General features: G+C 40.5%; 1 protein-coding gene across 1 annotated transcript; it reads left to right on the top strand.

The window, feature by feature from the left end:
• Window positions 1-285: 285 nt before the first annotated feature.
• On the top strand, window positions 286-23,872 carry LOC131444444 (ovarian cancer G-protein coupled receptor 1). Its single transcript, XM_058614756.1, has 7 exons — window positions 286-323; window positions 15,477-15,723; window positions 18,271-18,420; window positions 20,978-21,111; window positions 21,479-21,701; window positions 22,829-23,009; window positions 23,100-23,872. Exons 2-7 carry the CDS (start codon window positions 15,637-15,639, stop codon window positions 23,474-23,476), a joined length of 1,152 nt encoding a protein of 383 aa, XP_058470739.1. The 5' UTR covers window positions 286-323; window positions 15,477-15,636; the 3' UTR covers window positions 23,477-23,872.
• The last annotated feature ends 3,860 nt before the right edge of the window (window positions 23,873-27,732 follow it).

Below are 27,732 nucleotides of genomic sequence, written 5' to 3'. Positions count from 1 at the left end.
CAGGTGTTTTTTTTTTTTCTTTTCGTTTGAGTCAAAAAAAATGATTCACACAACGTCTCCACAAGCGTCAGTGGTCCGGCCCTCGTGGCTACTACGGAGTGTGTGACACTCTTGATACGCCCCTGGAGGCTGCTGATAAAAGATAGACTCAGAGGCTCTGAGTGTGAGAGAGAGAGAGTGTGTGTGTGTGGCAGAGAGAGAGAGAGAGAGAGTTAAATAGAGAGAAAGAGAGAGAGGGAGAGAGTGCTGGTGGATGACAAACACACGCACACACACACACACATACGCGCACGTGCCGGTCGTCAGTGTGATGCAGATAGGCGGTAAGAACTGAATCTTTGTATTTGGAGTGTGTGTGTGTGTGTGTTGTTTGAACTTGAGATCGCAGCGTGTCAGTGTAACGTCTCCACGCGTGTGTGAAGCTGAGGTGACGTCCTGCTGCTGACTGTGAGTGAGTGAGTGATTCTTCAGTGATCGATCACGATGTAACAGGATGAATACCTGCACTCTAAACTGTTTGTTTATTCATGATTTATCTCAACCTGTCACCTAGTCTCCTCCTCCTCCTCCTCTTCCTCTGCTGCTGCTGCTGCTGTTTGTTTGTTTGTTTGTTCTCCATTTACTTCATTTTCTCCTCAGGTTAGAAAACTGTTGCTGCTGCAGTTTTCATGACTCTCGCACAGTAGATATTGTTTTCTCCGCTTGTGTTGGTGAGAACCCACACCTTCATGTAGTATTCAGAGAGACTTGTCATGCATGCGTGGATCGCTGCCTGATAACAGCCTCGCGTGCTCCATAAGCCAGATGTTCTTCCTTTTGACTCAGCTATGAATCCACTATAAAAAAAAGAAATCTTAATTTTAACTATTTCTAATAACAAAATGAAAATTCATCTCCTGTTGAATGTTTTCTGACCCTTTTAGAAGAAACTGTGCATAATTGTCATTTTAACTGATGAATATGGAAACTGAGATGTTATGGGGCCCTAAGCTGAATTTGATTTTGGGGGGGGGCCCCTTCCCCGCCCACCGTACAGTAGCTGGTGCTTGACTGTTATTGATACAGATGTAACATTATAAATTGCATTAATTATAGTCGTGTTAGGGGCCACACGGTAGGTGTCGTGGTTTGCAAAACCTGTGTCGTGCTGAAAACAAGGGCCTTTCTGCAGGGAGTTTGCATGATCTGCACGTGTGTGTGCGGGTCTTCTCCGGGTCTTCTGGCTTCCTCCCACAGTCCAAAAACATGCAATATGGGGATTAGGTAAATTGGACACTCTAAATTGAGCATATGTGAGAGTGCGTGGTTGTTTGTCTCTATATGTGTCCCTGTGATGGACTGGCGACCTGTCCAGGGTGTGACCCCGCCTATCACGCCTAGGTCAGCTGAGCCTCATGCGGAGGATAAAGCACTAGAAGATGGATAGTTGTGTTATTTACTCCACTTTTCCACGACACTGCAAAACTGCGCGAAAACTGTCGTGACCTTGTCGATTTATACGCGACACAAACTAGTGACTTGTAAAGCAGTGAAGTTATTTTTGCTGTACTGAATCATTAGACTCAGTTAATTACACACATTAGTTGAGTACTTCCTGCAGGACTCCGTCTGACACAGTCACTGAACTGCAATACGGCGGAAGGGGTTGTGGTTTGGCTCACAAGCGGCGGCTTTCAGCAGTGCTGTCGCTAAATACGCCAGGCTCCTCGGTTACATGTTGAGATTTTAGACATGTCCTTGCTAAATGTACTGTCGCCACTACTGTCGCTAGTGGAAAATAGCCGCGTCGTGCCGAGTCGTGCCGAGTCGTGCCGCGCTAGTGGAAAAGGGGCTCAGTCCGGACTGAGCGATGAAACCCGTATTACGACAATATGACTTTCAATCAGAGTAAAACACATATTCAATGTTCAGTTCCGCTCCTACATTTACATAGTTCATTTGTAAGATGTGCACCATTCTTCAAGGAAAAATTGTGATGAGGCGAAACACATTTCTCTTCATTTGAATCATTAAAGCGTCACAGAAAATCGTCAACCATTACAGCGTATGACACCTGTACTGATACTGGCATCACATCCTTGAGTTCCCACCAATTCTAAAAGACCATGTTCTGTATTTATAATCACACTTTTCTAATCTTGATGACCACTTGCTGCCCTCACTCACGTCCTGCTCACATGACGGAGGAGACAGTGAGGTCCACAGTGAGCTCAGGAGGACACTGTGATGGCTGCTCCCCACCCCCCCCCCCCCCCCCCCCCCGCGACCCTCATGTGGAGGATAAAGTTGTAGAAGATGCATGGATGGATGTTACATTTATTATGCCATCAATTCTAACTCAATTCCTTATGTGTTTGTAGCTCACACATACAGTAAATGTAGAAAAATGAGAGGCCACTATGTTTGTCATCACGGGCCTTATTGACTCTTTTCCCAACACGGTGTTTATGGTTGTGACCGTAACGTTTATTTACAGTTGCTTCACTTTTTTTTCCAGCGATGTTGTGGTTTTGTCTCGGTGCTGATGCAGAGAGCTGAAGTTGCCTGTGGATTTTTCTTAAACATTCTGACCAGTTTTTCCTGGCAGACGTGGCTGAAATCCTTCTCGGTCGACCAGTTATCAGCAGATCCTCGACTTGTTTGTGTCTTTATCAGAGTTCGATCACTACTGACTGGCTTTTTCTGACCGCTTAGATATCTTTGTATGTGTTTTCCTTGATTTGTATCTGTTCACAATTCTGCGATTTCAAACACAGTGTGCTGATAATCCACATTTCTGATTATAAACTACTCCTAAACCTATTACATTTGATTGAAACTATTCTGGCTGAGCAATCCTTTCGACTTCTCCCTCTCTTAATCAACCCAGTCAATGTGGATTGGGTACTCTGTGCAGACGTACCCCAGCCTTTGACCTGTCAGGATTCAAACCAGCAACCCTTTGGTTTCAATCCAAGTTCCCATGAGTGATAAAACAATAATTATTACAATATAATGTTCTTCAATAACAAGAAAACAAAGGTTCACTTTAATATTTATGCATCTTCTTCCTTTGGCTTTTCCCTTTAGACACACACACACACACACACACTGTTCATTCTCCAAACATTAATTTTATTGACATATTCCTTTATGGATAAGCAACCCTCATTGCCAATATCAACAGTTATGCAACAGATTCACACTGAACATGATTTTGTTCCCCGGGACAGAGGGAATCTCTGCGATTACATAACACGTATACTCATGGTATTGGTCTAGTCTGGGCAGCCCCTGGACAAGCGGAAAGAGAACTGGACTTGTAATCAAAAAAGGGCTGGGATACGTACCCCTGAGCAAGGTACCCAACCCCCATTGCTAGGGAAGATCTGAAGGTGCCTTCATTAGGACGTAGAAAAAGAGAATCATACAGTATAGTACATAATGAGCCCCACAGCTGTCGGCTGAAAGTGCAGTGGTCAGTATCTGGACTACAAAGTGCATCTTCACTCTTTGGTTCATGCAGACTGCGGATGTTTGACGTCACACTCAAAGTAACACTTTATTGCTGTGGTTAGATTTGAAATAAAAAGGGAACATTGGCCGTTACTCACAAGTGAAATGAAATATGTTGTCACATTGACAATAGTTAAACATTCACCCTCCTGTTTATTCATGTTTATGCTTGATGAATCTATCTTGATGAATCGATGAGACGTTTGGTCCAAAAAATGTCTGAAAATGTTGAAAATGATAATAAATATTCAGTGGATTTTTATTATATGGACCAAAGCCGAAAAATCTGAGAACTTGTTTTAATTATCAAAAAAAAAAATCAGAATAGTTAATGATATCGTGGCGGTATCATATCGTTTTTGAGATACCAAGTATTGATTTTTTTAGCGTCATATTTTTTTACCTGATGTTGGAAAAATCTGAAAACTCTGGTCTCATTGGACACTTTTGAAATATTTTTAAATGACTTGGAGGCAGAAACGTCTGTAGAGGTTTTACCTGAATGCACTTTATTGGTTTTATTGGATCATTTGCTGATTATATGATTTTATATCACACTCTGTATATTTTATGTAGTACGCTTGAGCCCTAACCTATGTACTGCTGCCTGTTTTGACCAGGATTTATAATCTCATTGAGTTTTTCTTCCTGGTTTCAAAAATGACATAGTACATGGTGGAGTAGTGGCTAGCACTGTTGCCTCACAGCTAGAAGGTTGCTTTGTTTGAATCCCGATTTAACCAAGGACCTCTCTGTATAGAGTTTGCATATTCTCCTCGTCTGGGTTTTGGTTTTCACCAAGTTCTTCCCACAGTCCAAAAACATACAGAAATGAGTTTGACTAGTCTAATTAAGGGAAGTTAAATATACGGCCCGTGGGCCAGAACTGGCCCACCAGAAGGTCAAATCCGGCCCGCAGGATCATCTCAGTTCCAAATACCTGTGGCTAAATGTTTAGTGCCTTAGAGAGGTGAAATTTCAGGTTGTTCATAATATGTTTTGTAAAAATAGATACTTAATTGAATGTAAAAGAAAGGGAAAAATCTGGAGTTCTTGTTGTTTCTAGGTTATTATGCAGTTACTGTACTGGTCCAGCCCACTTGAGACCAAATTGCGTTGTATGTGGCTCCCTGAACTAAAATGAGATTGACACCCCTGCTCTAAAATGAGTGTGAGAGTGGATGGTTGTGTGTTTGCTCTGTGATGGACTGATGACCTGTCCAGGATGTGACCCTGCCTTTGGCTCCATGTCAACTGGGATTGGTTCCAACTCTCCCCCTGTGACCCGCATGTGGAGGATAAAGCGGTAGACAGTGAGCGAGTGAACTGCTACTCACTGGATATTTTAGACAATTCATAGTCTCTGTAAAAAAAAGAAAAGAAAAAGAGATGTTTGTGAGAATAAAAATCCCAGCAGATCAGCCTGTCTGGCCCCAACAACTATGCCACGTTCAAAGTCAAGTTTGAACTGATTTTGAACATTCATACTTTAAATTATTGACATTAATGTTAGGTCTTTAGACTGTAACAAGTGGAAGACTCCTCTGCTCACCCCCTACCTTCCTCTAGTGCGTCATGGAAGTATGTTGGCCTTGGCATATCAGAAAGGATGGCTGCTTTTTGTTTGCATACAAAGCTTTGGCTTTAAAATGCAAATTGCCCGCTGTATCATGTTTGTCAGTTTGAGCCGCAGTAGAAACGTGTCAGCACGACATCCTCCATAAGTAAAGCCCTTTGCCTAGACTACATGAACATGGGCTATTCTAAGGCTTTAATAAAAACACACACACACACACACATACACATTCCTATGGGTAGGTTATTCAGTTTCTGCCTTGAAAAAAGTGGCTGGTTGAATGTACATTAAAAGGATATGTGAATGGCGGCTGTTACAAATAGCTTTGCAGATATTTGTTGGCACGTTCTTATCAGTTTGTCTCGCACCAACTTCATGGCAGCAGTAGTGACATGAATGCAGCAGCAGCAGCAGCAGCAGCTGTGTTTCCATAGCACCTCAGTGCCCACACTTTACATAAGCACGATGTGACTCACAGCACAGACGGGATGAATATAAGACTTGACACAACAATTAAAGCTATCAAACTATATCCAGATAATAGAAACAGGAAATTAAATCAATTAGAAAGGAACCAACAACACACATTTACATAAACTGCCACTGTAACAGAGTTTTCCTCACAATAAGATGATTGGACACACATTAATCTTTTTTTTTTTTGCATACATCTTCTTTTAGCTTCTTGCTTCTCTGTCGTCTTCCACTTTTCCTCTTGCCTGGCATCTTCAACATCCTTTTTTACATGCTGTACATCGACATGACAGTGATGGAACACTGGAGGTTGGAGGCTAGAAGATGGAAGTCTATGGGCCTTCTTCAGATGTACTGCCTGGTGTGTGCCACGTTGAGTCTCTGTGACTGTATCAAGCAGCACTCTGTCTCTGTCAGCTTCCCGCTCTGTCACAGGTTATGGTTTTGAAGTTTTTGTGTGATTTAATTTAGGCTTGCAACAAAGATGACCACTATTAAATAAAAGGAAAACCCCTCATCCCTTTTTTTGTTAGAATATAATCATACAGGTGAACAAACCATTTTACCAATCAGGACATACTGAGTTGGTCTTGGGACTTAAATAAACAAAAGAATGAACCGTCATTAGCAGCACTCGCTAAAATGCTGCATAGCTGCCTGGAACAGAAGTCACATTAGGGGCTGTTCACATGGAAGAAGCCAGAGGTGTTTCAAATGGAGGTGTGTTGGTGAGAGAGTATGATGTAACATGTGAGCGCAAGACTGAATCATTTCTCAAACGGCCTCTCATAAGGTTGACTTCTTTCTTTTGGTCAGAGTGTCAAAAGTGCTCACTGCATTGCAGAAATGTCTGATATTTTCATCTCTTTTGTGTGCACAATGTATTTTGGCACAGCGTAGATCTCAACAGCAGAGAAACAAAGTGCTGATTTGGCACCAGCAATGCAGTTATTAGGCCCCTGAGGTGGTGAGGTAATACTGGGGCAGAGGTGAATGGAGAGAGAGAGAGAATAATGGCTGTTCTTCAATCTCATTTTGGTTCTTTGGTGCTTTAGGACCAAAGAACCAAAATGATTCCTATCTTATATGCAGCAAAGAAAACCAGACAATCTTCACATTTTAATGATTGAAAAAACACTCAAATAAGACATTCATTGAGTAATCGATTAATGAGTTGCAACCCTAGTCACCTGCAACCAGGCACCTATTGGACGAGACCAGCTGTCAATCTATTTTCCTCTAAATGGGAACAAAATGTACATAAATCACTTGAGAAGTAAGCTAATTTTCTCATCTGCTTCCTGTTTTACAACCAACTAAGTCGCCCCCTTGTGGCTAACGGCTACTTCTGTCCTACTTCCTGCGCTACACTTCCCAAATCAGAAATCGGTTGAGCCCGACATTTTATTTTGCTATACCTGGGTTTGATCTGTGCTGAGACAGTAGACACTTGTTAATCAGAGAAGACAGAGTGCCGTGGCCCTTTTATGTACACCAGCATCATTCATCCATGAAAAGACCATCACAGTACTCTGGAGACATTAGCAGAAAAGGCCAGTCTGTTTGTATTGTCAATATCTGACTAAAATAGTGTGTAGCTGTGACTGCCAGGGGCCCTTGAAGGGTCCAGTGGTCCTAGTGGGTTCTTCTATAGAACAATATGACCTATGGCAAATTCATTATTCATTTCCTTTTTTTTTTTGTAGATCTGTCAATATTACATGACACTATTCCTTTGAGGGGGACAGTTCCTCCATTTTTACAGCATTCAAAACTGATCTAAGCCCAAGATCTGCTCAGAGTGCCCTCTGCTGGACCACACAGACATTACTTCAGGTGTTCAAACGGCTATAATAACTTCAGATAAATATGGGAGTCCTAGTGGGTTCTTCTATAGAACAATATGACCTATGGCAAATTCATTATTCATTTCCTTTTTTTTTTTGTAGATCTGTCAATATTACATGACACTATTCCTTTGAGGGGGACAGTTCCTCCATTTTTACAGCATTCAAAACTGATCTAAGCCCAAGATCTGCTCAGAGTGCCCTCTGCTGGACCACACAGACATTACTTCAGGTGTTCAAACGGCTATAATAACTTCAGATAAATATGGGAGTCAAATTTCTTTTCCAGGTGAGACCATAGCCATCATAAAACTAAAGATGCTCTAAATCCTTCTAGAGGAAACCTCCACTGCTCATAAGGCCCCACTGGACACTATTAAAAACTCCAATAAGCTGTAAGATGTTTAAAGTAGTTCATAATACAGAAGAACTACTTCCCTTGGGGACCAGGGTCTCTGGGAGGTCAGTGGTTTTGGTGGAGTTCTCACATGTCTCTAATGAGTTTACCTCCTGGGTCACTCACGCATGTAGTATAAGAAGGTGTCAGGAGAGGTATCCAGTGTGGTTCTCTGCTGCTGTGGCACATCTGCTTCAATGTTAGCCATCGTGTGCTTTCAGAAATGCTCTTCAACATACCATGGATATTTCAAGTGGTAATTTGAGTTACTGTTGCCCATCTATCATTTTGATTCCGTCTGGTCGTTCTTCTCTGACCTCTGGATATTTCCTCTCTTTTTTTGGACCATTCTTTGGAAATGCTTGAGATGTTTGTGTGTGAGAATCCCAGCAGATCAGAAGTTTGTGGAAGACTAAGACCATGTCGTGCCCAACGTCATTTAAATCCCTCGACTTTGTTTTCTGATACTCAGTTTGAACTCCAGCATGTCATCTTGACTGTGTCTACATGCTTAAATGCATAACGTTTTTGTTATTGTCTTGACACACAAATACACAAAAGGAAAACAATATTTACAGTGTATATATACTGTATATATTACATTATTTACAGGATGAGAATATAAAGTGCAAAATAGTGAATAAATATAAAATCTGTTGGATTTGGAGTCCAAGGGGGTTGAAGTGTTGATCAGTGTGACGGCCTGGGGGGAAAAAGTGTTCTTATGTCTGGATGTTTTGGTGTACAGTGTTCTGTAATTCCTGCAAGAGGGAAGAAGTTTGAACAGATTGTGTCCGGTGATAGAACTGTAATTATCTCCCCTAAATACATTACGTTGACGTGATTGGCTGATTAGATACATAAGTGCAGTGCTGTTGTGCGCTCTGTGTCGTCGTGATTTGTGCCATGTCAAAGTCAGCACTGCACACCGGTGTCCTCAGTGAGCCACCTGCCAAGTTTCCATGTGTACCTAATAAAATGGCCCGCAAGTATAAGTGTCACACTGGTCATTGTGTGTGTGTGTGTGTGTGTGTGTGTGTGTGTGTCATAAATTATAGTTCCAAGTGTATTTAAAACGCTGAGGGCCTTAATTCAGGATCTGCTATGTTACTTCATGAAGGTCGTAGAGGAAAAATGACAACCAGCGATCACCACCGGCACTAACGAGAGAAAAAAGTGTGATGCGTTCACTTGCTGTAGCATTAATTAATGATTTGTAAATTAAGTCCAATTGGCCAGGAAAATAAAGCATTTGTCTATTGCTATTAAACTGTACAATCAGTTTAGACATCACAATAACACATTCATCTAAAGAAAATACATTATTATTGTACTCCATGTACATTACAAATATCATAAAATAAGTTGTATTTTTTTATTATTATTATTATTTTTAAATTTAAATGAAATATAATCACTGTGTACTTTGAAAGAAGAAGAACAACAACACTTTGGTTAAGAAAATTGGACCATCTGGAAAAACATGTCATTACTTGCTTTGTGACCAGGTGAATTCTGGGAAATGCAGTCATGTGCCGTAAAAGATGAAGACGCCACGAATTACTGGCAGGGGAATCTGTAATTATGGCTGACCATATCAACACAATCGTCACTGTTGTTGAGATCTTTGTCAAGCACCGGGATATTTTTCCTATGATTCAAAGCTGCGACGTCCTGAAGCAGCATTTGACCTGTAGTTTCTCAGGTCTGATACGATCTGCACACTTTTAATCAGCTGTAGCTGCAGCTGTTGTCGGCCTGTTTAAGCAGCAGGTTGGTCAGCTGTCCGTGTTCTCCAGACTCATTTAATCTGCTTCTGTACATGCACAGTGTATAAAAGAGCTGTTTTATAATGTGAGTGTTGATAGTCAGTCCAGAAACAAACACAACAAACAACAAACACTGACTGTTCTTTTTGTAGAGAGGCGAAACTGCGCTGATGTTACTCAGACTGACGGTTCCTGCAGCCTGGAGGCCACGCGGTGGCCTCACACAGCTGACTGAACAGACTGGCTGAAAAATCAGCGGAGGGATATGAGTGTGTGGAGCAGGATGATACTGCTTGCGGTTGTTTAATATGCAATTAAATGTTAAATGTTGTGGGCTGCAGAATTCTTACTTATGAGAGAAGAATATTTGATGCACAGTTGGAGAATTATATCTTTGAAATAGCTTGAAATGGTGAGCACAGATGTGTTGTTGACAGCGACATAGCATATCAGTAGATATTCGATTATGCCGTCCTAACCTGCAACCAGGCACCTACTGGACAATACCAGCTGTCAGTCCCACTGGTGTCCACTCATATGTGCTGTGCTTTATGATCCATTTTCCTTTAAATGTGAACATAATTAACACAATTGGAGTCATGTTCTTTTGAAGAAGACCTGCAACTAGTGTTTGAGACCATTAACTCCTCAGGAAAATGCTTACTGATGTTGTCATTTGGATGAGAAATTGAGGCTAATTTTCCCGTAGACCTCCTTTCAGAGTCGCCCCCTGCTGGCTTTTCAATATATTCTTGTTTACTGGTTGGCGCCAAGAGGAAACTGGAAGAGTATTTTTACACAGCCTGTGGTGATCAAGCAGGGCTTCAAAAACGTGTCATTTAATAATTTACAGCAAAATAAATCGTATTTTAAAATTAAAAAGTATTTTGATAATCCATTAGTCGGATTACATTGATTTTCTGTGCTCTTCTGTGACAGTAAAATGGAAATCTTTGGTTCATGTCTTGGTATAGTAATAAAAATCACTAGTGTTGAGATAATGTAGTGACACATGTGGGATGAATCCTTGCCTCTGTGATGATGAGTCTCTCAATGTTGGCAGCGTTGGTGATGAGAGTCAGTGATGATGAAAATGATTGCGTTCAGTGATAACAGAGCAGCTCAGCACTCATCACACAGAATGTTATTATTCAGGTGAACGTGTGTCACTTAATCAATGTGACGCCAACTGCTGAAGATACATGTGTGTGTGTATAGATGAGGAATCACATCTGCTGGAGAGCGGACACTGAAGCAGGCTATAAATCAATGAGACCAGAGGTGGACGCTGATTTACAACCTGCTGGACCAAATGAGGATGATTTCCCTCGGGGTGAAGAAACAGGAAACGTTTAGCTGTGGACTTAAGGTCATATTAGTTATTTCTTCACTTTCATCACTTGGAAAATTATTTAATTTTTGTTCTTGGCCATGAGAGACTATGAAGTGATGAGAGTGAAGCATTAATAAGTCCTGAAGAATTAATTTAAATACACAGTATATATAATCTGACCAGACTCTGTGCTAATGCCATTCTGTTTTTCGCTTCAGATCGGATTTGAAAGCGCCTTCTGTGTCACTCAATGACGTAGATCTGCAGAGATGGAAGTTAATGGAATGGAATGGAATGTCTTCTTTCACATTTGGACATTTGATTGGCACATTGCATCATCAAACGTCACCAAAAAAATCGAGGTCAAATTAATATTTAGTGCAGAATCAGAAAAAAAACTTAACAGCATTAAGTGCAATCTCAAATTTACCTGTTTGTAAAACTAATAAAATACACCATCTGGTAAAATACCACTAAAAAGGTAGCATAAAAGTACCCAAATGTAAAGTGACATAATGCATGTATGAGTGGTCTTAATTGCATATTGTTTTTTTAAGACGTTAATGTCAGTGGGAATACAGATATTTGGATCTAAGGTTCTGTGATGGACAGCTGATGTGTCCAGGTTATACCCTGCTTTCGTCCTATGTCAGCTGGGATTGGCTCCAGCTCCTGTGACCCTCCTCTGGAGGATAAAGTGACAGAAAAAGGAATAAACGTGTACTTCATGCAGTATCGCCAACTATGCTGTCTTTTGAAAACTTGTTAAGTAACAATCTGCTTAGTTCGATTAGATTTTACTGGTTTCTTCTCTCTTTTTTTCCCTAAGTGTATCATAAATCAAACATGGCCACCAGGCACTTAAATCAAATAGAGGCCTTTTAGAAACACAGCACAGAGACAGTCTCAGACACCTGCTGCATCAAAAGTCTTTTGGATCTGTGGATGTATGCAGCCATGAAAAACTATAAAGCAACCATTTATATATAAGCACCATTTTCTGTGTCTATACACAGGATTTATTTGTTGTCTTATTCTATCTGGTTCCCTTGCAGTTCATATTTCCCTCTATGCACTATTATGGTTCAATGTGATTCATAAAAAAGAGTCGTCCGACTAAGTTGCAGTCGCTGTGTTGTTGCATAAGACGTCATAAATCAAAATCTCATACCAGGACGTCACGATGATTGATGTCGATGAAGGTCAAGTACAGAAGTTAGTGAAGAACATAATTCCTGAGACTTCTTATGTTCGGAGTCAGTATGGTGACGATAGTGATGACAGGACCCTTGTTTGTGCCTGATTTACACTCTGCTGCTGTTGCTACGGTTACTACCGTCAGAGTCGCGGACCATGGACCATCAGCCCTGGGTATTGAGTTGATGAATGAATTGATTGATTGATGAAGTTGGGAGTGACCGATGCTCATTGTTTACGAGGATAATTTGACCTTTGCATGGACACCACGTGTGTTACTGAAGCTCTGAACAGAACTAATGGTGAAAGTGTTACATCTGTAATTTGTTTCCGGTGATGTCTTTGGTTATTTGGGCGATTCATATTTCCTGTTTTATTTTGGTATTCAGATCATTGACTTCCTGTGACCTGATCGCTAACCCCATTATCAAGTATTTAAATGACTCAACAAAAAACAATGAAACACTCACTGAAAACTCCACACCTTCCCTGAATGTGAGCAGGATTCAGTGTCACATGACCCCTCGTGGGCCAACATGATCACATGATCACATGACCTCCAATGCCATGTCTTTGAAATTGTATTAATTATTTGCTCTTGTTTGTTTGCCGCACAGTTCACCTTAAAGCAACCTTTGTTTATAAGTCTTTGAATATTTACTTGAATGCTTAATTACACTGGTATCACTGTGGTGAGAGAATTTACCAGCCCATGGCAGAAGCCAGAGTGACTTATAAATATTTAATGTGAACAATCGAACAAATGACACTGTGTAATATGAACCAAACCAAACGACCACGTACACGTACATACAGCTGCACCTCTGCAGGTGCAGCTGTATGTCGCATCTTAGTATCTCTGACCCTTTTAACAAAGGTACAGTAGATGGGATATTGTCATTGTTATTTAATTTTAACCTTGCAGCATAATGTAAATCAAGTGTTTGTCGATCACAAGGCAGTTCAGAAAGGGTGAGAGAGAGAGAGAGAGAGAGAGAGAGAGTCCATTACACCTGCTCTGCAGAGATGCTCTCACTCTCTCTCTCTCTGTGGAAAAATCCCTGCTCTGCCAAGAACCGCCTATGCTGCAGATAAACCAAAAAAAAAAGTAAAGAAAGAGCCTTGGACAATTAAGCCGTTAAATGTCCATTTTTTTCCTGAAATGGAGAAGTTGTGAACTATTAAAGTCATCATCTACCGCTTTATCCTCCACCAGAGGGTCGCGGGGGGTGCTGTGCCAATCTCAGCTACAGGCGGGGTACACCCTGGATAGTTCGCCAGTCCATCGCAGGGCCACACACAGATAGAGACAAACCACCATTCACTCTCACACTCACTCCTATGGTCAATTTAGAGTGTCCAATTTACCTAATCCCCACATTGCATGTTTTTGGACTGTGGGAGGAAGCCGGAGAACCCGGAGAGAACCCACGCACACACGGGGAGAACATGCAAACTCCATGCAGAAAGGCCCTTGTTCCAACCGGGGCTCAAACCCGGGTTTTCTCGCTGCAAGGCGAGAGTGCTAACCACTACACCACCGTGTGTCCCAGAGGGTAAAGTACAAGACTTAAATTAAGGCTCTGATCACTTAACACAACAACTGACACGCAAAGAGAACAAGAAGCAACATGGCCGATCAGACGAGGAACACTAACAGCTCCAAGCTCCCGTCTTTCTCCGAAATCAATTCCCTGCCTCATTCTGATGCTCTGTTGCTGAAATACACTGAGTTGCTGCAACTAGACATTTGTGTCAATAAAACTCAATAAAGGGGCTGATGAGTGTAAATGAGTTGAATGTGGTTTAAGAGCATGGGTCAGCTTGATCTGGAAGTGATTTCTGCAGGAAGAGCATTGACACACAGGAGGACGGGCAGAGAGATGATTCTTGTGGCTGAAGTGTCCTGTGTCAATGTGGCTCGAAATGGTTTGATAGCATGTCATTATGGAGCCATTCTTAAAATGCCGGGATGCCAAAGCAAAGACCTTTAAGACGTTAAATTCAGAGGCATCACTGCCTGTCGACATGTCTTAAAGTGGATGTGCTCTTTACTGTGGCTTTAGATATCTCTCAGAGGCGTTTTCTCTCGTAACTAATCCGTAATGGCCAAAGTGAAAACGTGTTTTAAGAAATGTCTGATTCTCACTTCTCCTGACAGGTTCTCTCAAACTGAGTGGGAATAGATCGATCGATCATTGTCACATGATGTACAGCAGGGGTCACCAACCTTTTTGAGACCGAGAGCTACCTGAAGGGTAGAGAATAATATGGAGGGCTACCATATTAACATTTTATGCAATTTACCATTTAAATGATGAATATTATGCATTTAATTGCATACACATTAAATCCAGTGCTTACTCCTAATGATTATCACAGTTTTTATAAACAATATCAGGACATTTTACTCAGTGATCATATGGATACATGCAAGTGAGGTGAAGTGAAATGAGCCCACGGGCACCTCGTTGGCTGCTCGCGGGCACCACGTTGGTGACCACTGATGTACAGTATTTGATTGTGGGCTTTGGCTGACGGTCAGAGAGTTGTCCTGAGGCCACCTCGGCCACTTTGAGTAAAAAGGCACAAGGCAGTGTTTGCTTTTTTGGCAAGCTGCACACGAGCTGATCTATGGCTTTTATTTAAAGACGCCCAGCTGCTCTCCCATTAAAGTCTGGACTTCTCTCGTTTCCATTTCCCAGTCCTTGTGTTTCATTTTGTCATTATGGGATAGTGAGTGCTGGCTAAGGATTAGATAGTGGTGTATCCACTCTTCTTCCATTCATCATTTTGTGTGTGCGTGTGCGTGTGTGTGTGTGTGTGTTAAATCACCTGAAAATGAATAGTGTCATGTCACCGGGTGAAATTCCCACGCTGCACACAGGAAGTGATTTGTTTTATGTCAAGGTAGACGGAGGCAACATCAACTCTGTAGCAGAGTGAGACGACTGAAAACACAAAGAAGCCATGAAAGGTTTCACCAGTGAAAAGTTTGACGAGATGAAATGCTTCAGGTCTCATAGTATTTGTCTAAAATAGCCTGTTTTTTGATGACGGCAGCATGTTACATTATTTATTACACATTCAATGTTCCCTCAGGATACCACTCTTGTGCAAAATGTGTTCTAATGATGACTATTCTCAGCCTGTGCTAAGGACTAAATAACAAATGCAAGCACGCGAAAGGGGCTGAACCAAGATGCTGGACAATATCAAAGCTGCTAAAACAAGCTTTATTGCCACATGCACTAAACTTGTTCAACAAGAGTTGTTAAGTGACCCCGGAACTGTGCTGCTTCCATCTGTCTGTCTAACATCCCTGACACGAGCGATGCTAATAAATCCTTTTCATTTCTATTAATACGGTTTCTTTCCTGTTTCACAGGGGCCAAATAAAAGTGGACGACGCTGAGTTGTGGCGCGTGGGTGTAGTTCAGCGTGAGGCCACGGTTATGATGACACATCACTGATGAAGCATGTCTGAGAACAGTTCTGCGAGTGTGAGAATTAGTGGAAGTGTGAGTGAGACGTGAAGGGCGGTCGCCATGTCAGAGGAGGACGTGATCAATTGCACCATCAGCCATGAAATCCACCAGTACGTCTTCTCCGGTGTCTACATAGTCGTGCTGTTGGTGAGTATGTGAATATGATGAATAAGTGAACGAACCTCACTAAGTGGTGTCATGTTAAAAACTCAGGTAGATCCTATGTTAAACTTGAATTGCATAGATATAATGTACAAGACACCACCCACAAATATTATTAAGCCTTAGAACACAGAGGATTAAGGCTGTTTTTTTCCTTTTCTATGTTTAAACATACTATATATACAGAGGCCGTAAGAGCAAACTAGAGTGTCTGATATACTTTTTTTCAGCACAACCTAGAAAATCTGATGAGGAAAAAAAAGTATTTTCACCAACTACGTAAACACGCCTGAGAAAAAAGTACTCCAAATGTTTAAAATTGATTGAATGGGTTAAGTCTGGCAACCATTTCTGTCCTATTTGTCCATATGGATACACATTTAAAGTGATAGTTCAGCATCTCCTTTAAATGAATACAAAACAAAATATTCAAACACCGAAGTCACAAAATAACACATTTGAAATTCTGGATAGCAGACATTGACATTAGACATTTTAGTTATAGCAAGTACACAGAGGAATACCTACAGACGTTCTTAGATCATTAACATTTCTATACAATTGTTAAATTCTTAAGAAACCCCTCTCCTTGATTTGAATTTGAATTTGAAATATCATTTAAATATCAGGAAAGGAAGAGCATCGTTAAGCAGAAGGATAAGTGGCATAACAACCACAGGAGGAGGAGAGAAAAGAAAGATGACTTTACAAAATCCAGAGGAAAGAGGGAGGGGTGAGGTACACAGGAAGGAGCAGAAATGCTGAAACTGTAATATTAAGAATCAGATTTGGACGTGCAGGATTAAACCGTACACTATTCACAATCAGCAAACAGGTATATGTGATTATTGTGGGCTGAAGACAGCGTGATCAAAAAGAGATTCAAGTTTGACCTAAAAGACATTAATGCAAAGAACTTGAGTGAATATTATTGAATATTATCTCCGTTTCGATATAGGTTTTTTTATTATTTTTTTTATTTAAGTAGTAGCAGAATTGTTAAGAAACACGTTGATCCCCCACTCCATACCAGTTGGTGGCAGTAACGCAGCAAATCGGTGTTTGCCAACCGCCGTTAAAACCTCAAAGAAAAGAGGACGAGCTGTAGTCCTGCATGGTTTGGTCTGAACAAAGGAACAAACAATTAAGTTCTGACTTGCTGCATCATCAAGGTAACTAAAAGCGACGTTTGTGTTTTCACTCCCATCTACTCATATGCTTTCATGTGAACTGTAACATATTGTTAACACACTGAAACCTATCTTTTTTTATATATATATATGTTTATTTATTTTTTCTTTGTGTGTACAATCAATGAATTGTTGTCATGAACACACGTTGAGCTCCTTACATTTACATCAGGAGTGGGACCTCTCTACAGAGGCTTACATGTTGGATCACTGTGCTTTAAATGGACAAACTTTTTGAAGTTTGAATCTCCTTAATGCTTGGAAGGGAAAAGTGACAGATGAAATATTCAGCTGCAACATGCAATTTCACCAATGGATGCTGCCGAGTCCTGACACACAAGGGACAAGTTTTGATTAATGACATTCTTCCCCCCTTTCCTTTTGTAGGCTTATCTTTCTTTCAAACTCCTGCCCAACACAAACAATCATGTTAACTCTAACTTAAATGAAACCTTTGCTCATCTAATAATGATCCATTTGCAAAACTTTAATTGAAGTAAATCATTTTCAAAGCTTTGTAGTTTTTATGCCTGTCAAATTCTGTGATCACTGGCATTTGGACTGGAACGGTGTGACAAAGCTGGTCTTACTGTATATGTTAGCAGAATATAATGCTCAAGTCTGTCTTGAATTTGATTTACCTGAATTAAAATATTTTTATTTATTTTTTAAAATAATAAATAAATAAATAATAAATAATTTTTGATTAAAAAATAAAAAATAATTTGAAATACCTGGTGTAATAGACATACCTGGTGTAATAGACATTTATCACAGCAGATATTCAAAGGCTTTTACTTTTACTACTTACTTTTTTTTTTACTGTTCTGAAGAATGTATTTTAAAAAGGTTTTCCATGATTGAGAAATAATGACACTATATGATTAATAAACCAGATCTAATGGTAAAACCTTTCCATAGTTCCAATGAGAGTTTTATGTGGTTTTATGGTACTGACACATGGTCAGGGCTGCACAAAACTGCCATTAGGGACAAAAGGAGAAACATGTTCTAACCACAAAAAATATACCAATATAATCTACATCTACTTAGGTCTGTAATATCTTAAGAATAAGTATATATCATCGTTAGTCAGCCTTTTTCAGCTGGAAACTGATGTTTGTAAAATGTCTCGTTTGTGCTTGTGTCACTCGGAACTCACAGACAGAAATTGCTATTTTGCCACTATTTAAAATTGCTGGTTTACAAAATCATATTAACTTCTATTGGCAAGAAAATGGCATAATAGCGGAAATCATATTCTTAAGATATTATAGACTGAAGCAGTCGTATATTTTAATGCTTTGTTTGAAATCACAACGCATGGTTTTCTTGGTTCTAGGTTGGTGTTCCCTCCAACTTGTATTCTCTGTACCACGCTGCTGTGCAACTGAAGCAGAAGAATGAGCTGGGAGTTTATTTGATGAACCTCACTGTGTCTGATCTGTTCTACCTGGCATCGTTACCACTCTGGCTCCAGTACATTTTTCAGGTAAACACCATCACCGCCGCCTCAATGCATTGGATAGTGCAGGTTTTTAGAAACTCCACATCACCTGCTTACAGAGCAACTAAAGGGACATGAGCAAAAAAAAAAATATATATATCAGTTTCTGAAGAAAGTTTCTCAGTATGTTTCTGTATGGACACGACGTTATAGGAGCGTGTTCAGTTGTATTTTAACTTTGGACTTCGTTATAAGGACATTACTGTTCTGCTTGCGAGTTGTTATCGTCACATGATCTCCGCACAACATTTACAACAAATCCTGAAGTTTCTGACCGATGTACTGTTTACCTTTATTCATGAACAATTGCAAACATCTCTCAAACTACGTGGCTATAGGTCGATGTAGACAAAATGCAAGGAGAATGGATCACACGCCAGGAAAGACTTTTATTTAATTCTAAAAGAACTACATCCAAGAGGTGAATTATTCAGGTGTCTCATTTGCAGAAGCTATTTTGCCAAAGGGCCCAATTATAATTGGCACCTCGTCTCTGTGACAAATTACAGCCATTTGGCATCAACTTTAACTTCACTGTTAGTTTCCTGTTTGAACACAGTTAAGTTTCCTGTTTGATCACAGTTAAGATGCTGATAAGGACATGGGTACTTCTCCTGTTGTCATAATAAGCATCCATCCATCCATCGCGGGGCTGCTGGTGGGTGAACTTAATCTTCTTCATTGAGTCTTCACTTAATCCCAAAAAGCACGATGTTCATATTAAAAAGAAAGGTATAAATGATGGTTCGTGTACTGGACATGAGCCCTTCGGTCTGTCCCTTGCGTGTCTTTTTGTTGTGACATTTCTGCATCTGCTCTTGTTGGCTGGGGCTCAGCTAATCACAGTGCACATCAGAGCAGATTCAACATGCTGCTTTGCTTGTAAAGCCATTTGCAGGGCCAGCAGTGGCAAACACCCTGTGGTAAATAAAGCAGCAGCTGCACAGGAGACACCCTCACGATCCATTTGACTTCAGAAAACGTACTCACTAATAGACACACACCATATTAGCGGGAAGTCGTGCTGTATAAATACCAGGCAATATGTTGGGTAAATTCATGTCTTCATCAGCCGTGTTCATAAAAAGGTGAATAGCTGTTAACAAAACAGACGAGGACGAGCAGATGACGGAGCGTTTTCATAGATCCACATAGATCATAGAAGACGGCACATCTGGATCACAAGCTGCCATAAAACACACCTTAAGCCAGTGTAGAAAACGGAAAGATGGAAACCGTAATATCAGGTCCAAAATCCAACACTTAAAAACTTTACTATCTTGTTTATTTTACATGATTTCATTGGGATTCTCTGGAGTAGAATGAGGTAGAGTCTGTCTGAAAGGCCTGGAGTAATGTCTACTCCGGTCGTTTCCATACTCTTTAAAAGCACCATGGGGGGCGTTTTAAGAGGCGGATATATTCAGTTCCTCAACATGAGATATATTGTTCAATATCTGTGGATTTAACACAGAGCAGTACGGCTGTTTTTTCCATTACTGTGTTTTAAACATACAGTATATACAGAGGTTATAAGAATGTGCAATATAGAGTATCTTATATACTTTTTTTTTTTCAGCACAACCTATGCAATCATTTTCAATCAAGACATATTTTTTTTTCATCAACTATATTTAACACATCTGAGCAAAATAAATAATAATAATAAATAATTTCAAATCAAACTTCCTGCACAATTATTGCTACTTTATATCGCTACTAAAAATGTGATATAAAATGAATCATAACTTTGACTCCACAACACAGAAGAAATTTACCATGGGTGCACCTGAGTTAAATAGTTAAAGGTGACATCGAATGCTGGTATAGCACATATATGTTAGTTATGGAGGTCTACTTACATATATTAACTTGTTTTCATGGTTAAAAACCTCCTAATCGCTGCAAACGAGCCGATCAAAATATCGCCTCACTGACGCTCTCTTCAGCCGTGCTTTTTCAGACCAAAACCACACCCCTAGAACGTGGACTGTCCTGTGATTGGCCAGGTACCTGGAAGTGACATAATTGGTAGGCCAGCTCTCAGATACACAGCTCCCCCTCTGGCACTGTGGATGCTCTGCATCTCAGCAGCTACAACGAGAGTAGTTCTTCTTCTTCTGCGGTTGAATGTACGCAACCGGATGTGCCCGGACTAGTGCCCGCACCAGGAGGCGCTACGGTGGTGAGAGGAGTGGTGAGGTTTCCTGATGACATCATCAGCATAGTGAAGTGCCGATCCACTTCGCAGAACCCAGGAAAACAATACAACCCTATTTTCTCAGCAGTGGCTGAACTGTTTGTTCTGAAACGTTAGGGTTTCATAAACGAGGTAATGACGCAGATACACACACATACGCAGCGTTAATTGGAGCTTCCGGTCTATGTCACCTTTAAATTGTGCAGTGATTAAAAAAACAACATCAATAAAAGTACCTTGGTCCAAAAAACAAACAGTTGCAAAATCACTCGATCTCTGTCGCTGACGTTCATGAAAGATTTGTATAGATTGTTTTTGACATGTGTGCATGTGTTGTTTCAGGGTGATGATTGGCGTCACAGGGAATGGTTGTGTCAGCTGTGTGGCTTCCTGCTCTATGAGAACATCTATATCAGCATCGGTTTCCTGTGCTGCATCAGTTTAGATCGCTACCTGGCTGTGGTTCATCCTTTAAGGTATTCTTGACGCCTCAGGCCAGATCTTGAGTCTCAGCCAGACCTCAGGTGTGAGGTTACTGAAGATATTGCATATTGCAACACAACATATCATCATAATGTGGAGAGCAAAGTCAGCCATCATATATATATATATATATGTATATATATATATATATATATATATATATATATATAACAAATATGTTTCAAATAATTTGGTCAATTGATGAATTTATACTGTATATTGTTCTTTGAAGCTCACCCGCAGTCCTTACCATTCATATTAACTGAATTTCATTACATTTTTCCATAATATCAGCTCATAAAATGTGTGTTTCACGGGCAGCTGTGACCTCTCCTTTCTCTGAAACCTCCTCATATCCAGGTTCACCTCTTTCCGCTCCATGCGCGCAGCGTGGCTCGTCAGTGCCATCATCTGGCTGAAGGAGATAGCAGTGGGCGTGGTTTTCTTTCGCCACAAAGAAGTGAGCAGAGACCACACGAACCAGTCGGTGTGCTTCGAGCACTACCCAATGAAGCCGTGGGAGTACCCGATCAACTACTACCGCTTCACTGTCGGCTTCATGTTCCCGCTGGCCATTCTGTTGGTAGGATAACACTTTTGCAAATATAATTAGTCAAGTGAGGCATTGATGGCTTTTCCTCCATGATCATGTTTCATTATTCAAAGATCTAATGATTGTGAAACTGTCGCAGTGTCATCGTTATATGCCACTGACCTCCGAGGACCTCCGCTTGCCCCTCCCTTTACAAAACATGTCTCTCTTTTCTTCCACACTTCCAAGATATTCCCTCTTTCTTCTTCATTGGTTTATGCATTGGGTGGTTGTAATCGTCATTAGCCGCTAGTATGAAAGTATTGACACCAATGCAAAAGGCCCTATATTAAAGCAGAACCTTACAAGTCTGGGCCCCTCACTCATCAGACAGTCGTTTCCTCTTCCTCTGACAATGCTTTTCTCCTTCATTTTTTGTCATATCTGCCATGATGAACATCTAAAATAACAATATCGCTGCCTTTAATCTTACAGCCGGTACCTGGCTGAGAGGCATTTGTGGGTAGTACCAGAATCTGTGTTTCTTGTGACTTCGCAAGACCTCCTGATTCTAAGGACTCCAGGTTGGCAATCCTGATCTTGAGCAGTAGGGGGGTTGGAGACAGCCCTTCAATCTCTTCAAGACATTTAACCATCACAATGACTCTGAAACTATTCCATTAAAAAACATCCTGCACAGTTTTGCTTTAAGCATATTAGCTACATTAGCTACCTATGTAACATACTTCAACAAGAAGCACAAATGCTAACGTCAAAAATGTGATTTAGTCAATATCTTTATAGACCATTCCCTCGGGGGTCACACGGTTGGTGTAGTGGTTAACACTCTTGCCTTTGCAACAAGAAGCCACGGTTGGAACAAGGGCCTTTCTGCATGGAGTTTGCATGTTCTCCCTGTGTGTGTGGGGTTTCTACGGGTTCCTCCCACAGTCCAAAAAGATGCAATATGGGGATTGGGTAAATTGGTCACTCTAAATTGACCAATTGGTGTGAATGTGAGAGTGAATGGTTGTTTGTCTCCCTATGTCAGCGACCTTCCTGTGGAGGATAAAGCTGTAGCAAGATGGGTGGCTATTCCCTCGGGCCGTAACATGTCTTTCCAGCGACACTGACTGGATAATATGCAGGCGTACAAAACCTCTCTCTCTTTCATCCAGATCAGCTACCTGTGTGTGCTGCGTGCTGTGGGTCGCAGTGCAGGGACACAGCCAGTTCAGAAGATAAGGATCAGGCAGTTGGTCAGCAGCACCATCCTCATCTTCCTCGTCTGTTTCTCTCCGTACCACGTGTTGCTGTTGATACGCACCCTGCTGGAGCGCGACTGCAAATTTATCACAGGTATGCTTTTTCCTCCTATGGAGCGTGTTCTGCCACGTGAGTCTGACGACGTGAAAACCCACATGGCCTTGTTTTCTTCTTCTTTCCTAGGCATTTTTAACTTCTACCACCTGTCGTTGCTGCTGACCACCTTGAACTGTGTGGCCGACCCCGCGCTCTACTGCTTTGTCAGTGAGAGTGCCCGCCACGGCTTTTACAGAGCCATAATCCAGCCCTTTGCTCGGGTACTCTGTTGCTGTTGTCGCCGAGGCAACGCGACTCCCGCCAACCCAGCCACCGACTCCCACGAGGTCGCCACTGACGAGAACAACGGCCACCCGGCAGTGACGCTGCTCACGCACACCAGCACGCACACCGCCACAAAAACAGACACCGTCTGCAAAAACACAATTTTAATCACACAGACGGATGAAAAAACTATCATTCCATTAATTGTGCAAAATAACACAATTGTGAAGCGGAGCTAAACGACAGAGGAGGGAAGAGACTGACGACAATATCTATAAAAAATATTCCAGGGACCAAACAGAGACTATGGTTTCTAGGCCTCAAGGCAGCAGGACTAAAAGGAAAAGATTCTCAGACTAAGCTGAAGTGAGCAGAGACTGAAGGAAACACAATGAAGGCTACATCCATACTACTACATTTTTATTTTAAGAAAAAGCATACATTCTGCGCCTGTTGTCCACATTAGTCCGTCGAAGTATAAAAATGCTGCTGGCTCCATTGTTGCTTAAAAACTCAAAGGCTGCATTTAAGTCTAGATGTGCAAAAACAGAGACCTTTGGCAACATTAGCTGTGTGCCAACAGTCAAGGCTGCCATATCCCAGAATTCTTTGCGGCACAGCAATACAACAACCATTAAAAACCTAAAGAACAAGAAAGGACTGGAGATAAACACAAATGCAAACAATGAATAAATAAATAAACTAAACTCTAAACCGTTAACAATACCAAAAGGAGATATGATTAGAAAGTGATCCGATATGAATGTTTAATAATTATGAAAATACTATTCCAGGTTTCTCACGGACATCATTTATCCAATGAAGAGATTTATGCATTACACACCAGCATCTCCATTTCCTCCTGTATTACATAAAATATTGAACAAAAAACGAAAACTAACAAAAAAAAAATCATATTAAAAATGGCTGTTATATTTTAGATATAGTTATTTGTAACATATTTACATATATCTATATTTTTAGGATCTTTTGGCAGACGAAGACAGTCCGCTTTTGAGGGGCAGGAAGACGTGCAAGGGCATTACACTGCGCTCAATGCACAATGTATTTTTGAGAGAGGTACTGAGGCTTTTTAAGTCGGTATCATTCAGTATTTTAGCGGTTAAGATTAGACACTTGGCCGTTAACTACACCCGGCTGGCACCCTGTGTGTTGAAGTACCATGTTCCCTTAATCTCTGATGACACATCACGGTCATTTAATGTATTATTAATCCTAAAAATCTATTTATATTAACATTAAAGGTATACAAATGTCATACCGTATATCACCTTTAACCAGAGCCAGCCCAAGGCATAAGTGAATCAAGCGGCTGCTATTGGGGTTCCCCGATAATGTAAAAAAAAAAAATCTTTTAACATATTAAAGAAATCCAGATATCTTGAGATATATTTAGATATCTCAATACTGTTTATTTTGAATTATTTAGTTTTATTTTGGAGTTGAAGATTTGCTCATTCAGTGCACATTTGCACATATGTTCTAAGTGTTGAAAACGACTTGTTTATTTCAAGCCCATTATCACCACACTGGGTGCTTCACTTTGAATAGGAAAGGGTAAAAAAAAAAACAATAGTGACACTGGTTTGGTCTAAATAACACCACTATAATTCATGCAATTTACACTGTGACATTTGCATCAACAAGTCGAGCACCAGCTAATATGAGGTGGTGGGGGTGGGGCCACAAACTCAAATTCTGGTTAGGATAAAGGCTTGGACTGGCATCGTCTTTATCACTTCATCTAGTTTCAATTTCACTTTATTAGTGTAGTAACAGAAATCCCTGCTGTGACTCTTCATCGTTAATTTCTCGTTAGTAATGCAACAACAAACCAGCGCTCAGCCTGACTGGGGACATTACTTATGAAATGGTGCTAAAACTGTGGCAAACGGATCATTTTTAATCTGCAAACACCGTTTTTTTTTTTTTTTTTTTTTTTAAACGTAGTAGTATTGACGTAGCCTATGAGCTGTATGCCAGGCTCAGTCTGGCACCCAGCTGTGTGAAGCAGCATCCACCCTCACTGGAGCGAAAACATGCTCTTCTCTCTTTCAAATGATCAGGCCGTGAGCTCAGCAGCAGCGGCGGCCGCTGTGAGACGAGAGATCAGCAAAAAAAAACACAAAAACTGGCATCTGTTCTGTCGATGTAAAATGTCTTGTATACGTGTTAATGTGATGTAGATAACAGAGCTAATGAGAGTTTTATGTTGCAATAAGTGGAAGGAGGTCATCCTAGAATTTTCCAGTTTTGACTTTTAAAGTGGTATTATCTCATCACCCTGTTAATACTTAATAATTATTTTACTTATGTATACTTTTGAAGCTTGTGTGAGGTACTGACACATACAGCCAGTGCTGACTGTACTGTGTGTGCTCACAAGGCTCGGCTAATAACATCTATGACTGCTTGAGTCTATCGGAAACTGACGTTTTGTAAACGACTCACTCTCCTGCACCAAAGTCCATAGAGAAAATGTGTGTTTTTAGCTTGCGTAGACACAGAAGCTGCTTGTCTACCGCCAACAGTAGATCAACTGGGAAGTTGAATTGCTGATTTTCTCTATGGACTTTGGTGCAGGGAGTGAGTGGTTTAAGTGGCACAGACTCTGCAGGACACAAACACCTCAAAACCTCAAAAACACCTAAGCTATCCCTCTTAACCCTTAAATACCTAAGCCTCAAAATATCCTGTGTAAGCCTCAAAAGTGCTTTTGCCCGTTTTTCCAGAATAACTTTCAATATCTGGCAGTTATGTACAATGTACTGCGTGTTATAAGTGTATCAACAATTTAAAATGAAGGAAAAACATAAAGTTTTATTTAGAAAAAAATATGGAAACTTATGTACAGGCATTTTTCCAACACTCTGGTGACAAAGATGCTGATTCACCGGCTTCCTGCAACAGTGCGAGTGAAATTTACCGTAATAGCCGCATGTTGCCCTTGACTTGCAACTTCTCAGCTTTCAGAAACTGTTGGAATTTTTCCAATAGCAGAAACCATTGCGTAATTCCGGTAATGCAAATGTCGTCCTCAATACACTGTGTTAAAGGGTTAACAGAAAGTAGATGTAGTTTTGAGATGGTGTTTGTGGTTGAAAACAAAAACAGGGGGGCCTACCTTAACCATACCATGTGTTGTGTTTGCAAACTGTGTTCCACTTTTACATTATCAGCTTGAACAAAACGAGAAAATAATCACAACACAGAGTTTAATAGCTGGTGTTTACAGTTCTTGACAAATTTGGATACCATGTGTTATCCAAAAATTTGGTTTATACTTTCTACAAATATGTAGAAATATGGCTTTTTGATGGAAACTAGCTTGGATTGTTTAGCTCGTCAATATTATGTCTATAAAGTTTGCCTATAGTTATCTAAACAATGTTAAACTTACGTCAAATTCAGGCCCCTTTAATGGCTTTGGAGAGTAGATTATAAGATCATAAGAAAGCAAAGATTTATTTATTTTCATATCAGGTGATCAGGGTCTGAAGAACAATATCCATGTTGGAATAATCATCAGGGTAAAGAGTCCAATATTTAGGTCCATGGTCCTGATAATTAGTCCTCACTGCACTTTATCCAGCTTATGACACGGTTATTCATCAAAAACAAATAATCTTAAACAAAATATTGATTAAAAAAAAATGATCCTTTGAATTGTTTCTGCTCAAAGAAAGAGTGCATCAGGTTTGGAAGGAGCAGAAATGACCCTTTAACTATCAGACTGCGTCTGTAAACCTGTCGTTTTAACAATGCTTCATGTACTTCATGCATTTCTCTGTTGGCTTGCTGCAATGCAAATCCTCTGAATGTTTTTAATCATTGGTTTCGTTCTCTCCAAATATGTTACAAGCAACTTCATAAAAATCCTCCGTGGTGTTTTTATGTGTCTCATGAAGTAAAGGTAGAGAGGGAACACCTTTGCCAAAGAGTGTTCACTGTCCACCAGGGACCCGTTTACAATGACAGATACTCTGGAAAAGATGTGATGTATCATGGTTTTGTAATGATGAATGTGTACTTCCGCGCAAACCCCAGAGAAAACCTGTAACGACTTACTTTGGCTCACTGGGTTAAAATGATTGTGTAACGGCACAAAGGGTGCGGTACTAGAACAAATCTAATAGCACAACCCTTGACACAGTAAACCAAAGAAGACAAAGTGTAAATAATTTGCTGCAGCTGTGCCGTTATATCAAACATAATAGAGGCAATTGTGGCTTTATACGTAAATTATAATAATAATTGCGCCTCTAAATCAGACTAACTACTGTTAATCGGCAGTAATTAACATTTCTTTTGAAACGGTTATGTTCATTTAAAAAGAAGAGAAAAAAGAATTGCTATTTATTCTTTATGTTTATCATTAATTTAAAAGTGATAGTGTTTTGTACATATTCTGTCTTTGGGTGACGTTGAATTGACGTGATGTCATTGAATGCAGCAGCAGTGACACTGCTGGTAA

This window comes from Solea solea, chromosome 18, assembly GCF_958295425.1.
Source record: "Solea solea chromosome 18, fSolSol10.1, whole genome shotgun sequence".
Lineage (NCBI taxonomy): Eukaryota > Metazoa > Chordata > Actinopteri > Pleuronectiformes > Soleidae > Solea > Solea solea.
This window is presented reverse-complemented; position numbering and strand designations above follow the sequence as displayed.